The sequence below is a fragment of the Aspergillus bombycis genome (assembly GCF_001792695.1).
Source record: "Aspergillus bombycis strain NRRL26010 chromosome Unknown contig00006, whole genome shotgun sequence".
NCBI classification, from domain to species: Eukaryota; Fungi; Ascomycota; class Eurotiomycetes; order Eurotiales; family Aspergillaceae; genus Aspergillus; species Aspergillus bombycis.
In genome coordinates, this window is record NW_019170008.1 from 254012 (window position 1) to 268735 (window position 14724).

Here is a 14724-nt window from a genome sequence, read left to right on the forward strand (position 1 = left end):
TTAGAGGTGGATCAGACCGTGATTAAGACGTCGTTGCTGCCGTATATATAACGGTGCTGCACTACGCCACCAGCGACTGGCCACGTTGGTTGACGGATCGGAGAGCTCAACAGCATTGCAAGATTCCCCCTTTTTCCTCGCTGATTTCTTACGCTTCGACATGGATGAATTCGTATCGTGAGAGTTCATTGATGTTGCTGCTCGCCTACCCCTTCGGATTAACACAACTAGGTGCAAGTGAGCTCGAACACGTCGCTAGCTACTTAAGGCTACAATGCTTGATATTTAAATAGCTCGCGATGGTAGGTTATATATACCGGTCATCTGGCTGAACTTAGATGACACACGATCCATGGTGGTTATGACTGCGTAAGGAGGTCTGGCCATCCCGAAAGACAGTTGGCTATCGGTTACTCGGTAGAGATGATGCATGCGGTTGCGAAGGCATTCACACCAGAAATATACTTGACAGCATTCTTGTGGATAGACCTTGATCTCGCGATGGGCTTGGCAGGTCAGGAAGACGCAGAAAGGGTATGCCACTATATAGGTATTGAAGTCTGCAGGAGGCATGAGGGCAATATGCCCAGTAGTCTCTTCTCATAACACCGTAGTACTCATCTAAACTGGAAGCCTTTCGGCTATATCAAAGGCTATATATCTGGCTACTAATCGATTGGACATTCACATTGTATAGAAGGACCTTATTGGTTAGTGAATTATTTCAAAAAAAAAAAAAACAAAAAAAAAAAAAAAAAAAAGGTGCATCCAAAAGGCCCGGACGTGTGGTGGCCGGAAGGTCCGGAAAGCACGTAAACCAATTAGAGGGAACTAGTAATATATAGCCCCTGAAGGCATCGCGGAACCTTTCCCTAACGTTTCAACGCCGATCATTCGGGGCGATGCGGCGTTAGCGCGCCTAAAATCGTTAATCATCTGAACTACCAAGGTAGGAATCTTTCACTTTCCACCTTCCTTCTTCAATCACTGCCGCTCTATGTACTTTGCTTTTATACCGATCCTCTTAGTATCTAGCAAGTAGAAAAATATGCCACCTAAGAGAAGAGCAAAGGACGTAGGCAGGGCTACCTGTCCCTCGGAGGAAGACAACCCGGAGCCTTCCACTGCCACGTCAAACCAATCATGGAAACTCAAGTTCAACGAGAGGCAACTGGAGCGAAAACGCCAGGCCGACCGGATAACCCAGCGTAGGATGCGGGAGCAGTCAAAGCAGACAGCCGCAGTCTTCCAGGAAAAACTGAACCTTCTCATGGACGGTGACTACAAAGCGCTGATGGAGCGGACACTAGCTGAGAACGAGGCCCTGGTCGCAAAGCTCAATACGTTCCGGGCTAAGTTTGAGCACATTTATTCTGCTTCAAAAGAGTGCCTAGGGTTAGAAGAAGAACCTGGGAGGCCAGGTAATCCAGTGTCTAGCGCCACCAGCACAGGAAACATTCCATATTCTCTCGTCCCATCTTCGAGATTGGCGGCACCCTCCGGTTCCAACCATGATGCTCCTATTGTCGAACCGAGAAACAACCTCTGCAGAACCTTTGCGAAGAGCCCCTCGATTTTCTTGCCCATCTCAGATATGTTCAGGAACAGCGAGGGGTCAGAGATACCTACCAATCACTTTACGGAGGCTATAATGGCCTGGAAGTACTCTATGGGACTCAACGATGGTCTGCAATTCCTAACGGAGCGCTTGGACGCGCAGGGATATGCCGGGAATGGTACGAGAGCTTGAGCTGAGCCTAGACTGGCTTTTGTTTTTCGCAACTGACAAATCAAATCTAGATGTCTTGCACGACAAGATACTTTCTTGGGACTTCTACCAAAGGCTTCTGGGCCTCCTCATGGGTAATGGTAAGAGAGGTGCATCCGTTCCGTGTGAGAAACAGACACCGCTGCCACTGAGCTCTCTAGATGTGATACGCCGGAAGACTGCCTATCTGGCATATCGAATCGTAGCGCCGTGGCGAAGTTGCTACTGGTCTCACGCCGAGATGATTGCAATATTTTGGACACAGTTCAGACATCTGCTGGTACGCTTCCGTTCATCCCTGTCCCATGTGATGCCTTACCGTAATCCAACCGTTATTCTGGCAGCTTTTCGTCTTCCCATCTTCAGAAAACTTTGCTCGGTGCCCCTGCTGGTATCGACCGATGCCCACACGGCTTCTCCACGATCATCCTGGGTATCTGGACTTCATCATATGGTGAGTTTGGTAACCTAGTATAGGGCTGAGTCTGTTTAACCAATCGTGTTCTTCCAATGACAGGCCCCGTCTACGCGAGCGCCTAACGATGACCTGGAAACAACACGACATGGAGATCCTCATTCGCGATCTGATCCACGGCTTCAGGGTTCGAACTGCGGGTATTACACCAGATCAGCCGCTGATTCGAGTAAAACCAAATAGCAATGACCTCGAATTGTCCGATGAATTCGAGATGGCTCTTAGCGACGTGTCAAACTTTTCTATGCAGGTCAATTTCATCGCCCGGTACCCAGATCTTGCACCGTACATTCATGCTGATGTCCGCTCTTTCGTACCTACTCTTCCATCAAGCACTTCTGTACTTCTTCACACGCCTGCCCCGCAACCTTCCCAGCTCGCCGTCAATCAAGCCTTCGTACCTGACACGACATGGTCTCACCTTCGGCTCTTGTCTCCTGCGATAGTGCAAGATTCTCCAAATCCCCTATTATCATCATCCTATCTGTATCATCCAGAGGGCTATCGAAACGGGGAAATGGTCGTATACCCAGATCCCACAGCACCCACCACAGCGGGAAATAAAGACAGCCACCCGCTGTCTACTCACTCATCCATGGGGTTTCTCAGTGACGCCGCGAATGCAGAGACTCTCGACCTCTCCAGATCAATACCTATCTTCAACCCACCTGTCATTGACAGTCTCAGCAATCCAAGTACTGGCGCATCGCTGGATCTCGATAGCTGGCATTTGTTCGGCGGTGCAGATATGGTGCAAATACCCCATTAGACATAGTCTAGTTGGGTTAACACAATGGCTGCTACTAGCAACCACCGGCATTTATCTTTTAGCGCACTCTGTATACATTGAAACGGATGAACGACTCCTTTGGTGATCCTCCCATATCCTCGTAACAAAAGTAAATACACAAAGATACGAAAATTAGAAAGGAACAAACAAAAGGCCATTGACTGCTTAGTGTTAGACCACCATTCAGGGCTTTTTGAGGCCGAATTCTGGATTATAGAAGCAATATTAACAAGAGGATCAATATATTGTAGAATATATTTACTGCTGTAAAGCACCAATGCCGCCGATAGGTGACTCACCATCTACTGTGGTTATGTAAAATGGCACTTCTTATGATTTTAATTCTCATTACTCAGAGATTGGTAAGATAGAAACAAAGACTGTATAACCAATATGCTACTTAGGGACACCGTATGTTTCTGAAGATTTTCATAACCTTGAGCTCTGCTTGAAGCCAAGCAACCACTACCGATTGTTAAAAAAGGGTAGATAAGGACTATAAAATTCAGTATTGCATCTATGGCTCAGGTACGCTGCGCACTTCTGTATGTAGATCCACCTTTGGGATCGGTTGTGGGTCCGGATGATTACTACTTAGAGTATCGATCGCCACTTCGACTTTGTGACGATCGTCTCTTACGATCGTTTCTGAAACCCGGACTGGACTGGGTCCTTTTACCGCGTGGATCCAGATCTATGCCTAATTTATACGCCCAGGGGATGATCGTTATTGTTCCAGAGCAAAACAAGTGGATACGGCGATTAAAACAACGGTCTTGAGCAACTCACGTCCAGGCGATGGCAAAAATCAAACTAAAAACAGAATACCGTATAAAAAGATAACTACAACAAAATACTGACAAATAGTCCAAATATATTAACAGACCCTGTTGAGTACGTCAGAAGATCAACGCTTAGTTGGGCAATCGACAAAGTGCCCTAAAGCAAGCATCGTTGGAAGTGGGTCGGACCATGATTAAGACGTCGTTGCTGCGACAAACCCACGGCCTCCATTCGCAGGTCGTTGTCTTATACCTTCGTCTTCCTAAAGAGCAATGGCAGGGTCGTTTCAGGCATATTCTATTAATCATTAGCTGATTGCTCAATTGCAGTGGGGGAAAAAGCCTACCAGTCGACCAACTTCATGATTCGGATATCTCTCCGTCCGACCGTCCGCATTTTTGAAATCGTAGTCTAAGAGTATTCTGGAAATAATCATCTTGATCTCCGCGGCGGCGAGGAATCTTCCTGGACACGCATGTCTTCCATACCCAAAGACGAGGTTCTGTTCGTTGGAGGTGACGAATTGATTGCGAGCGTGTAGCGTTGCGCCGCCATCCCGCCGGATCTTGTAGAATCGGAAACCGTCGAAGGTATCGCTGTCAGGATAGTTGCTATCGTCTTGATATATGGCCTGTAGTGGTGTTTCGATGGAGGTACCGGGTGGGATGTATTGTCCATTAGAAAGCGTAATGCCTTGGACCGTTTGGCGGGAGAAAGAGGTGAGTTCTGGGGGGTAGAAGCGTATCGTCTCCTTCATGAACGAGTCAAGCTTTTCCATCTGCTGCAGTGCACGTGAAGTGAGCATCCCATCATTGTCTGATATTGCCGTGCGTATCTCTTCCCGCAAAGGCTGCATGTACTCGGGAGATACCGCGAGGTTATATAGGACATTGGTGGCAGTCACAGTCGTGTTATGGATCCCGGCGAATATCACCAGAAGCTGCATTTTTACGAGCCGTCTTGTTGAGTTAACTTTATAAGCTTCGCTTCGATTCAAGAACCACTGGAGCATGTCATCGGGCTTTTGGTAATTAGGATCCTTGGCAGCCTCGCGGCGAGCTTGTATAATCGGCTCCAAAAATTGTATGGCTAATTCCTCACGCTTATTGAGTTGTTGGACCTCTGGAAGCCTCCACGCGAGGAAGGGACGGAGCCAAGGCTTCATTTTCTTGACAGCCTGTACTGCATTTCCCAATTCTATGGTGTAATTGATCGCTGTGTCGAGGTAATCTTGGTTGCGAGAAAGCTCCACGCCAACAAAGATTCTCCCAGACACCTTCGCTACGGTATTCACCAATTTCTGATAAATGAATACCGGCGTCCATTCTTCTTCGCAGGGCGGGATTTCGTCTCTCAGAGCATTTTCCACCTCTCGATATATGATGGGGTTGAGCCGAGCTAATCGTGGTCAGAGACTATCTTCCGTGATGGGGTCAGGTAGAGATAATACCTAAAGCAGGATTCAAATCGGCCTTGATACAGTAAGGCGCAAGCGGCTCATCAGGAGCAACCTTGGTGTATTTCACCTCCAATACCTTTGTCTCTTTAACACCTGGCATGTGTGTGTTGTTGGGGGGAGTAGGTCGCCAACCTTGTTAATTGCGGTGGGGAAACTGAGAACAGTTTCAGGTAGTTTACTCAACTCCGATAGAAGCTGGCCAGGGACAACGGCGTTTTTACGACCTGAGACACGATAGGGTGAGTATTCAAAACACTTTACGGTGTATCAAGGCGTTTCTGTACCATCTGAAGTTGGCATGATCCAAACTTGGTCTTTGAACTGTGTGATCTTTTAGTATGATATTTGACAATGAGAGCCCAAGGCAGGGGCCTACCTTTTTATATCCCTCTTGGTAGAGCTTGCGTGCGGATTCCAAATAAGTCCTCCTCCATTTCTCATTGCCTTTGCCAATCTCAAAGGCAGGGAGTTTGGCTAATTGGGCTTGGTAGTGAACCCGAGAAATCAAGACGAAAGCTGCGAAAACGACAACGGCCCAGGTGGCCGTTTGAACGTTGTGCGAGATTTCGGAAATGTATTGGCCGTCCATAGTTAGGTGCGAATGAAACCACATCGGAGAATGAGATGGCAAGTGCGCTTGCTTCGTCTTTTAACATCACACTACGATGCCTGTCAGTCTCCATTTAGAGGATCATGCTTCTTCGATCTCTCCGGCGTTCCCGTGTTGTAGATCCGTTCCTCCAATGGATAGACATTATGTGTTGGTCAAGGTCCTGTACAATAGTCGTACGCCATCAATTTCACAGTAGGCCGGATACATGCATCAACCATTGTCCGGAAGTATAGTCCGAATGCATTTCGGATATCGGATCTCCTTGCCATCCGAACACTATCAACACGGTACCTCTCGCTCCAGAGTATGAATAATGACTGCAGGTATCAATGGGACGTCTTTCGTCCTAGTTCACCGCTAAAGTAACTACGATTTGGTAGATACGACCTGAGTGGGTCTTAACGACTCGGTGGATACGACTCAGTAGCTCGCGGGTTTATGCAAGATCTAATTCTAATGGCCCATTTAGTATGCTATAAGAATCTTGGAATTTCAGCGATTCATTGATACCGACAAAGTCCAAAAGTTTTTTGAGACTCACAATGACCAACATTTACGTAGAAGCCTCACAGATATCCATTCGGGCCTAGTGATGAGCGCTCAACTGTGGCAGACAAGACATTGCACCAAATATCTCAAGGGACCTGCATATCAAAGTGGTATGTATCACGTTGCTTACCAGGGCTAGGCGCTCAGGCCGCCGCGCCCTTTACGAAACTGGTGCCATGTTATATCTCACTGCCCGAAACATTGAACAAGCATGAACCGCCCTCCAGTGCGAGTATTGTATGTTGGTCTACATGTTGTCGCTAGGCTGTGTATCTAGCCTACGCAATGTTTTCCTACCCCCTTACTTGAATACCTACCCTTAACCTTGCAGTTTAAATATGGCTAGCGAATTTATATCGATCTTTGCGAGATAAACTACTACTATCAGAACGCTAACAGAAGACATATTTGTTAGTGTAAACATAATACCCCTGCAGGTTATAAGGACACGCGATTCAGAACACGCTTGCCCCTCTGGGTTGATTAATAGATCTTTTCTGTCGGGGTTCATCGTTAGCAGAGCACCCAAGGGATAACAAGGTATGTTGATCATTTCCGGTTCCTATGGTCTCGATATCTTACTGCATACCAACGTCCGGAGGAACAATCCCAGCCACAACATCAATAAGACGGTTTAATGTCTAGCTCCTGGGAGCGACATTCAGTACATGGGATGGATGAATTCTGAGTTTCTGATATACCATATAAGGAAACGCAGATCCTTCGACACGTTCGATACATTCGTCTGTTTAAACATTGCAGGATCATTGTTTATATACATGGATTGGAATGTATACTACTGAAGCAAACACAGGGCAGTCAACATTATGGTGGTTTCATCGTCAGTGGACGTTATCTAATTGAGGTCTTTTCTCCTACGCAGTTATACACATTTTTCGACTGCAGCATTCACCGGTGCAGTTCTGCACACCACCGGGATGCTAGGGCTAGGATTCCTACTATCATTCTTCTTCGTCTTCACAACATGCCTTGCCTACCCCGGTAGTCTGGCGAGGAGGGCCATAGTCACCCCTCCCAGTGTAGACCCCTTCTACGTACCCCCGCCAGGATACGAGAACGAGGACCCAGGTACTATCCTGCGATACAGAAACGTACCAAACCCGATAGCCCTAATCGATCCCATAAAGATCAAACTGGCGGCTGCATACCAAATCTTGTACCGATCCACCGACAACTGGGACAACGCCACGGCAACAGCCACCACAGTGCTCGTCCCCGAAAATGCCAATACCTCGAGACTCCTATCCTATCAGATTCCAGAAGACTCATCTTCCGTTGACTGTGCACCATCATACATCCTCCAAACCGGCATAGAAGACAGCGACATCCTTTCCAAACTAGGAATCCAAGGCCATACCATTCTATTTCGAGCGGCGCTAGAAAAGGGCTGGGTTGTGAGTCTGCCGGATCACGAGGGTCCCAAGGCCGCCTTCTTAGCAAATCGTCGCGCCGGCCATGCCGTTCTGGATGGGATTAGAGCTGTCCTTCGCTCTTCGGACTTTACTACCGTCTCCCCAGATGCATCCGTCGCTCTGTGGGGTTATTCCGGAGGAAGCCTAGCATCCGAATTCGCCGCTGAACTCCAGCCAACCTACGCTCCCGACCTGGACATGATCGTTGGCGCCGCGCTGGGAGGCTTATCGGTGATATCGAGGTCGTCACGTATACCGTGAACAAGGGCCCGTTTGTGGGGATAGACTTCGGGGGCTTCAACGGGATCGCGCATGAATATCCCGATATCGCAGCGTTATACAAGGATCAGCTTGTCGAGAGCAAAAAGGCGAAATTCTACGAGGCGAACCAGAACTGTTTCGTGGCCAATGTCATCGAATACCCCTTTGAGGATATCTTCTCCTATTTCAAAGATCGTAGCATCCTGAGTTATGCACCGATGCAGCAGGCCTTGAATGATAACAACCTCGGACAGAATCCGCCTACGATGCCGATCTTCGTGTACAAGGGGACTCTCGACGAGATCAGCCCCGCCAGCTCTGCGGAAATCGTCGTGTCGCGGTATTGTGCGGGCGGCACGGTGGTCAACTATAAGAATGTTTTGACGCACGAGCATATACTTCTGCAAGAGGATGGGTTTCTGGAAGCGATTGCTTGACTAGAGAAGCGGATGGATGGCGAGGCGATGCAGACAGATTGCTCGCGGACCGATGAGCTGTTGCCAATCTCCGAGCCAGGCAGCCTGGGTGTAATTGTGCCCACCGTTGAGGGTATTGGCAGTGATGTGGTTGGTACAATTCTTGGTTAACCGACAACAGGGCATGAATCACTTTCTCGTCTTTCCTCTCCTTTGTGGTACTGTGCGAATGACCCTGGGCCTTTTAGTTCTCACAAATGGCTGCACATGTACATAATCCAGAGTCTTAGAGCACTAGGCTACCATCACTCGTCACCCAAAATTAATATATAATTGTTTGCTATCTAATAAAAAGCTCCAGTCACACCAAGCCAAGCCCCATCCTCGAGGTTTAAAAGCACTAGCGCGTTTTCGGGACGCGTAAAACAATCTCAACTTTTTCAACAACCTGCCATTCTCTCAAAATGAGATAATCTGAACCTGCAATTAGTGAAAATCGAAGGCCTAATACTGATCTTTCTGCTGAGACTCACGCGTCTATCTTATCTGCGCTAGAAAACCAGGAATCACCGACTCAACTAGCCAAGAAATTAGGCGTCAGTCGCAATACAGTTCATTCAACGAAAAAGCACTTTCTACGCCACAACATCCTGCAGTCGCTCCCCAGAAAGGGTAGATCTACAAAGACTAGCCATTCCAATACGCGCTATATCTAATAGCTTGCCGGAGGCCTGAGATTAGTCATAAGGACCTATGTGCAAGCAGCAGTTCGGATATCCCTTCCTCCACAGTTAAACGGGTTTTAAAGCAATTTCGTTTGGAAAAAGTGGGAAATCACGAAGCGAATACCCTTAACGCCTGAGATAGCAAAAAAAAAAAGCGCCTTCGATTCGCGTGCATGGTTGGAATATCCTCACTAGAAGGATGTCATGTTTTCGGATGCAGGCTCGGTGGGCTAATTCGAGGATGTGCCACAATGGGTAGACTGGTTAGATTATTAAATCGGGATTTACGTTCTATATGGAAGAAATTTATGAACCCTTTTCAACAGTAGATATAACCGTAACCAAGTATACACCGAATTCCGTGTCTTCAGTCGAACCCGCGGCGTCCCGCCCCCGGCGATAACAGATATGCTGGTAGTAGTTTCGGTTTCTCAGATCCAGCTCGGATCCGAATCAACTGCAGTTTGGGTATCTGCGCTGTTCCACTAACTTCAACCTCACTATATTACTGTGACAGGCCAAAGGATCATTTAATGCCAATCTTGAAAGAAAGGACAGCGAGACTTGATTCAGGTTGAATCATCGTTTGGAACTGCATGAAAAGAAAAGAAAGCTGCAAGCTGAGCGCTCCAGAATATGTATATATATATATATATATATGTATATTCTTCATCTCTATGCTCCAAAATGTCAAGCAACTTTGTGTTTGTTTGACTTACTTAGTATCGTTTTAGAGTATGACGCTCTATGGAGCCTTATATATTGTTGGTTTTGAAGTAGGAAGTTCAAGTTTTTTTTACCAGTGTACATTGTCATCACTCTATCTGTTCGCCTGAGACGGATTTCCGACGAAATTGGGATGGAGGGGTTTAACCCGGTCTTAACGCAATACATACCACCGAAATAGGCAGGTCTAACCAGTTTAGGCATGAACTGGTTAAACATGCTAATTGGCCCAGCCGTTGCTATGGATAGAGCGACTAGCCTTAGGGCAAGGCTCAATGCCTGAGGCACTGAACAACAAAAATACACTGCCGTACAAATCCTCAACCAACAGAAAAGACCTTAAGTTGGCTCCATGTTCATGTTATTGCGCACCATGAATCAAAGTGATTGGCTACGATCAATACCACAGTAATGGATATATCTAGTTTCCTGTGAATAGACAACATGCCCGAAACTCGTTCCGTTTGCTCATAATGTCTTTAACCACCAACCGTTAAACATACGCCGACTAATCGCAGCAAAGTTGCACGTCAAGAATACCCGAGACCTGATTAGGGCTCTTGAAGACGTTCTTAATTTCCAGTCTCTGGTCCGCAGCCTTCAACAATGCCTCCCATTCCGACAAGGTTCTCTCTTGGCCGCCGTACAAACACATCATATCGATGTCGTAAAGCACGGCTGCCGTGGACGGATTCTTTTCCTCCATGATCTGATCGCAGATTAGTATTCGACTCCGACGAGAGTCAAGCGCCTCCACAGTGTTCTTCAGGATCTTTATGCAGGCATCGTCCGGCCAATCGTGGAATATATGACGAAAGAGATATGCCGCAGCTCCTAAAGCCGGTAAGCTTAGAGACATATATTGTCGCGCTTTTCCGTCACAATCACTCAGGGACCGCACGGGGATGGGGGCTTGCCATACCTTTGACCGGTTGTGGACTGAAAAAGTCGTAACTCTGCATCTCCAAGTCGGGATGCGTGCTACCACTCTTGGATGCAAACTTGTCTTGAACAATACATTTCAGCCCGAGTCCAGCCCAGTGAGAGAGGACGCTCTGTGCAACCTGCCCCATTCCGCCACCGACATCAACAATTAATCCGCCATCGTCGACAAGCTGGTTAAATGGATACAGCTTGGGAACATCACCCAGTTTGTTGACTGTCACTGCCCGCATTGCCTTGCAGAACCGCTGTCCGCACTCGGGGTCATCCTCCTCCACATAGTCCCAATAATTCTTGGTAGTTGAGAAGGCAAGTTGAAAACCAAGAACATCCTCCGCGGTGGGATCCCGATATTGCAAATTCGCCAGTGCCTCTGCGTGTCGGCTTGCGGCTCGGAACCCATCCTCCAGCCTGCTCAGCGTTCGGGACGTTAGCATTTATCGTTTGCTACAAGAGAGGTTTGTTGGAGGACAAACCTATGGCTGAGAAGATCCGTCATATTTGGTGCGCAGATAACCAGGGAGATCGGGGTGTGGGCATAGTATCCAGGTTCCGGTTCGGCAAATATGCTCTTGTTCACCAGCATCCTCATGATTCGCCCTATTGATTTGCGTGGTAGATTAGCCTCAGGGTTTTGAAGCCCTACGACACAAGTATACTGCACTTACTTAGCAGTTTTTCGTCGGCGCCGACGGCCACGGCCAATTGCTGGACAGCGATCATCGCATGCTGGGGAATGTGTTCGTGGACTCTGAGATCCACTGCGGTCTTCAAGCATGAGCAGAAGTGAAACTAGCGTATAGGGAGGTAGGTAAGTTTGTGTTACAACATTATGACCAGCTGTCTTACCTGTAAGGATGTGGTGAAGAGATACATCTCGGGGTCCATGGTCATCGCGATGACTTTATTGCAGAGCGCGATAATGTTCGACTTTTCTCCGACATTATTGCAAGCCTGCGTCTTCTGGGATGGCAATTGGCCACGTTCTCTTTCGAGATGTTGAACATAGCTGGTCAGTGAGCTGGTCAGATTGATTCCCGGATCTTCACGACAGAGACTCCCTCTGCGATCCGATGGCTCCAATTCTCCAAGTGATCCCATGGTTATAATTCAGGGCGCTTCTGCGTACCAAAGCCGAGTCAACAGAGCTGGTGGGAGGAGGCACACGTCGACTGTAGAGACTAAGCTAAATAAAATTTCACCTAATATGTGGTGATGGTTTTCTGGAGTATCAGCTGCGTCTTGTCAAACTGGCAAAAGTATCAGCTGTGTCATCACTCCTCGATTCTACATACCGGTGTGACCATCAATGCCCATGCAAGGAGCGTGCATATACGTATAGGCACTTTAGCTCTGGGACATTTCAGGTTGTGCTGCGCTTACATTCTTTGTTTGTGACCTGCGGAACGTACGCACAACCTACCTACCAAGCCCGTGTAGTAAGGTTGAAAGAGGATATCGTTATTTGTTCGAGTGGTCCACGGAGATGCCATAACTCATGCGCTTCGAATAGATCTCTGAGGGCAGTTTGGGCTGAATTCATGATATCCCCCATCCATGCCTGAGCAGGAAACGAATCGCTGGTCGTGTAGGTCGATCCCATTTGGATGAGAAAGGTCGGTGAGGACCTTTACAACTGAGGGTCTTTTTGCCCTTGGGGTCACTGACCCTGAAAATGCCGTTTCCCTAATCCAATGAAATGGTACCCGGTCTAAGGAATATTAGAGATAGTGGGCCGCTTGTAGGTAGATCTATACCCGGAGGACGTAGTCCGATGTTAGACCAGGGAAGGGGTAATTGGCGGACTGTAATGATGGTGTAGACTGCAAGCCATTGGGAATGTTGCTAGCTGGCCGACTGAGGTATATCCAGTCTGCATGGGACAGGAGATACTTCCGGCTTCAACAATCCCCGCATGAACCAGAGTTGCAGTAAGGATGCGCAAAAGGGGGATTCAGTGAGTGATGCTTGGCACTATACCAAGAGCTTTCTAACCTATCCACTGCAGGTAGTGAAGAAGTTTAAAATGAGCTTATAAACCTAAATAGCTGGGCAACGCTTTTAGTGGCCCCTTTGATTGATATTCTTGTAGATCAATGAGTCCAGCCCCAGGATTACCGATCAGAAGTGAGGGATCGAATTCCAGCTCAGCCACAACGGCATGGAATTCTGTCACCCTGTCACCCTGTCATCCATGTTGTGCGCTTCGCAGCTCCCTTTCCATCTCATAATGTCTGAGTATCGGACATATGCCCCATTCCCATTGTCCTTGGTCCTGATTAGCCAATCCTGATGTTCAGGGAATTCTGCGCAGTAGACAGTGGAGGCTCGTGGGACTGAAAATGTCGACCACCCGAACGAATGAATATTTGAAGAGCAAGCCCAGAATCCGGCGAGACATGCATATACATGTAGCCATGCTCGACCAATCGCAACAGCAGGAAGAAACTAAGGTCTGTTGTTAGCAGTCCCGAGATCCTCCGCAGAAGACTATTGAAAGTGACGTGGTCAATTAGTTATGAAAACTCTGTAACGAGCCCATCTCGATATTTACAATCGCCGAAGTCTTGGCGCCAACCTGCAGCCTCGAGTTCAAGTACAGGCATTCCACAAACACGCCTAAAAGAATGTTACTAATTCATGATTTGTACGCAAAGCCTGCAAGACCAACACTACTCAAAGTGGAAGAAGAATACATTCTATTCTATTCCCTACCTCTGTCTTCAGGAATGGGTCTTGTTTTCTCTAATACGATGAACCTAAACTGTGACGTGAGTTTGACACCTGACAAGAGAAATACTGATCTCTCTAGAGGATATACTCTCGTAGGAATAGTAGACTATGACACTAAACTAGAGATGATACCATTGAGAATTGGGAAATAATAAGAAAGGCATTGGAAGTCTAGCTATTACTTATTGGGAATGAGTCGAGTCCCGATTCAACCAGAAAGCCACTCGTACAGACACAGGCTTGCCCTACATCCAATTAATTGAGATTGATCGACGCAGAATGCAATTGCTGGCGCAGCCCCACAGTTACTCCACGCATCGAAACTTCGCTGCATCAGACCAGGACTCCAGAATCTCTAGCCGATTGCCGTCTCCATCGAGGGCGAGAAATCGGTTGCTATATTGGCCACTGGGCTCGATCGGGATTAATCCGTACTGTTCCAATGGATCACCCCCAGTCAGCTGTGCACTCAATCTCGACAGGAAAAAGCGATTCCATGAAATAAAGTATGCAACTTAGGTTCGCTTTACATGCCTCGTAAGCACCATCACTAAAGCCGCGTGGTTCCACCCAGATGTGGTAATCCTTGTCCTGGAAGTGCAGAGTAACCTGTGGAACCAAGTGAGTAAGGACTGACCATAATGATTCACAACTTGTGCTATGGATGCAAAAGGTTTCCGAGATGTCTATTACCTTCTTGGGAGTCCCAAACTTCCCGATTTTCTGGCGGGAGCAGGAGTTAGTACACGTCCTCTAGTAGCAGTGGGGGATTACAAGCAGAGTACTGACCCCATCATCCTCACATAGCCAGAACTCTGCATCTGCACGCAGTATAGTCTTCTGCTTGTCGTTCTGGATGATACTGAGATGACCATGTTCATCTATGGCCAATGTTTGGCCTGTGAATGAGGTGTAAATACCCGAGAGCGTCGGCATGACTAAAGGTTTAGAACGGGGGAGGAGGATATATGGAGTTGCACGGAATGTCGAGAGGCCCTTTGAAGAGGTGGTAGGGCCTCTATTGCTTCTACTATATATACGTTCACCGACA

The 14724-nt window shown here is 47.6% G+C and overlaps 5 protein-coding genes across 5 annotated transcripts; 2 read left to right on the top strand and 3 right to left on the bottom strand.

The window, feature by feature from the left end:
* Positions 1-1048: 1048 nt before the first annotated feature.
* Positions 1049-3012, top strand: ABOM_001528 (DUF3425 domain-containing protein; the record flags this gene model as incomplete). Its single annotated transcript, XM_022528658.1, has 5 exons — positions 1049-1736; positions 1801-1869; positions 1930-2048; positions 2113-2222; positions 2286-3012. The coding sequence occupies 5 exons, from the start codon at positions 1049-1051 to the stop codon at positions 3010-3012; spliced, it is 1713 nt and encodes a 570-aa protein (XP_022393615.1).
* A 1056-nt stretch (positions 3013-4068) lies between these two features.
* Positions 4069-5921, bottom strand: ABOM_001529 (cytochrome P450; the record flags this gene model as incomplete). The annotated part of the gene is made up of 6 exons (XM_022528659.1): positions 4069-4113; positions 4163-5214; positions 5267-5351; positions 5408-5499; positions 5560-5596; positions 5652-5921. Coding segments are annotated over 6 exons (1581 nt in total), but the record flags the coding sequence as incomplete, so codon positions are not given.
* A 1454-nt stretch (positions 5922-7375) lies between these two features.
* ABOM_001530 (putative lipase 2 precursor) lies at positions 7376-8568 on the top strand (the record flags this gene model as incomplete). The annotated part of the gene is made up of 2 exons (XM_022528660.1): positions 7376-8074; positions 8137-8568. The coding sequence occupies 2 exons, from the start codon at positions 7376-7378 to the stop codon at positions 8566-8568; spliced, it is 1131 nt and encodes a 376-aa protein (XP_022393639.1).
* A 1938-nt stretch (positions 8569-10506) lies between these two features.
* ABOM_001531 (O-methyltransferase family protein) lies at positions 10507-12041 on the bottom strand (the record flags this gene model as incomplete). Its single annotated transcript, XM_022528661.1, has 5 exons — positions 10507-10832; positions 10921-11351; positions 11417-11540; positions 11609-11732; positions 11790-12041. The coding sequence occupies 5 exons, from the start codon at positions 12039-12041 to the stop codon at positions 10507-10509; spliced, it is 1257 nt and encodes a 418-aa protein (XP_022393508.1).
* Positions 12042-14120: 2079 nt separating this feature from the next.
* ABOM_001532 (uncharacterized protein) lies at positions 14121-14609 on the bottom strand (the record flags this gene model as incomplete). The annotated part of the gene is made up of 3 exons (XM_022528662.1): positions 14121-14282; positions 14367-14396; positions 14448-14609. The coding sequence occupies 3 exons, from the start codon at positions 14607-14609 to the stop codon at positions 14121-14123; spliced, it is 354 nt and encodes a 117-aa protein (XP_022393509.1).
* Between the last annotated feature and the right edge of the window lie 115 nt (positions 14610-14724).